General features: G+C 66.0%; 1 protein-coding gene across 1 annotated transcript in view; it reads left to right on the plus strand.

Annotated features, from left to right (window-relative positions):
* LOC102766465 (mucin-5B) overlaps positions 1 to 1,757 on the plus strand; it is a 37,624-nt gene that overhangs the window by 1,703 nt on the left and 34,164 nt on the right. Inside the window, exons 2-4 of the mRNA XM_015560172.1 lie at positions 289 to 345; positions 1,125 to 1,284; positions 1,526 to 1,754. Of these exons, the coding sequence (XP_015415658.1) occupies positions 289 to 345; positions 1,125 to 1,284; positions 1,526 to 1,754 (446 nt within the window). The remainder of the gene's footprint in view (positions 1 to 288; positions 346 to 1,124; positions 1,285 to 1,525; positions 1,755 to 1,757) is intronic.

The following is a 1,757-nucleotide window of genomic DNA, read 5'->3' on the forward strand; positions in this document are numbered from 1 at the left end:
GGCCCTGGTCAGGCAGGCAGGGGGCTGCCTGGAGGAGGCGGACTCGGGCGACCTCGGCCACCCGGTGCCGGGGCCCTGGTGCCCACCTGCCACGCCTGCTGCTCGGGTCCTGGTCTTGGGTTTTGGGTTTCTGCTAAGTCATGCCTGGGAGCCTCCGGGCTCCGGTGTCCTGCCCCCAACAAAGCCCGTCTTTGTCCTTCTCTGCGGGACCTGGGGTGGCGAGCCCTCTCCTGGGGTGGCCGGGGCCAGTGGGGCCGCCGCCTTTTCCTGATTCCTGCCTTGTCACAGGGACAGGAGGACGAGGCAGCTCGTAGCCGGGAGGCGGGGGCAGCACAGGCGCCAAAGGTGCAGCCCCTGCCAGAACCGCCCAGCGGAGGCTCCGCTTTCTGTCCCTGAGTGACCGGAGGCCAGAGCCTGCTCCTGTGGCCGCCACCTCGACACCCAAACAGGCCGCCAAGGCGGGTGGCGTGTCCGGTCCCCACTGACTCCATCCTGTCCCCACAGAGCCCCAGGGCAGCGCAGGGCCGAGCTGGGCAGACACAGAGGCAGCCAAGGGCAGTCGGAGGATGGACACTGGTACGCTGCCCAGAAGGCGGAAGGGGCCGGGTGGGGGCCGGACCCCTGTCTCCATCCACATGTGACGCACAGACCTTCCCGGAGTCCATCTGCCAGGGAGGAGGGTGTGCAGGGGCTGAGTTAGAAGCCAGGACACGAAGGCACAAAGGAGACACGCAAATGCTCACACACACTCACACACACAGTGTGCACACATGTCCACACACTCACACATGCATGCACACATTCATACGTGCACAAACATGCACACTCATACATATCCACACACACACATGCACAGACACATATACATGCCCACAGATGCACACTCACACATGCATGCACTCACACGCACTCACACAGTGTGCAACACATGTCCACACACAATAGGCACACACATGTCCACACACTCACACATACATGCACACATTCACACATACATGCACACACAGACACACACGCTCACACGTGCACGCACTCACACAAAAGCCCCGAGCGAAGCCTGTTTCGGGCAGCAGGGAGGGTCCAGCAGGGGCAGCCATCAGCCCAGGCTCCCTGGGGTGGGTCAGGGTTGGCCTGAGGCTCCCACTCCCCAGGGTGGCAGTGAGGAGGGTGGGGTCCCGGGAAGGGGCGTGGCTGCTTGGCCATTTCCCCTGAGTGCCTGCCTTCACTCCGCAGCCCAGCGCACGATCTTCCTCCCGCCCATCACCGTCCTCCCCACCATGAGCCGTGAGTGGATGCGCCCACTGCTGGGGGCGGGTGTTTGCCGGTCCTGGGGTCACAGACCAGGGGTAGAGCTGGGGCTGAGGGGCAGCTGGGCGGCCGTGGGCACAGCGGGGAGCCTGCCCTGCGGACAGCTCTCCCGGGTGGCCCGGGTGCTGGGCAGGCACCGGGGTCGGGAGTCAGAGGTGCTGAGGGGAGGGAGGCAGTGCCATGGCGTCCAGCGGGGCCTCCACCGCGCTCCCCACAGCCCTGAACCCGGCGCACAACGGGCGGGTCTGCAGCACGTGGGGCGACTTCCACTACAAGACCTTCGACGGCGACGTGTTCCGCTTCCCCGGCCTCTGCAACTACGTGTTCTCGGCGCACTGCGGGGCCGCCTACGAGGACTTCAACGTCCAGCTGCGCCGCGGCCTGGCCGGCTCCCGGCCCACCATCACCCACGTGGTCCTCAAGGCCCAGGGGCTGGTGCTGGAGCTGTC

This window comes from Myotis davidii, unplaced genomic scaffold (genome assembly GCF_000327345.1).
Source record: "Myotis davidii unplaced genomic scaffold, ASM32734v1 scaffold3211, whole genome shotgun sequence".
NCBI lineage: Eukaryota > Metazoa > Chordata > Mammalia > Chiroptera > Vespertilionidae > Myotis > Myotis davidii.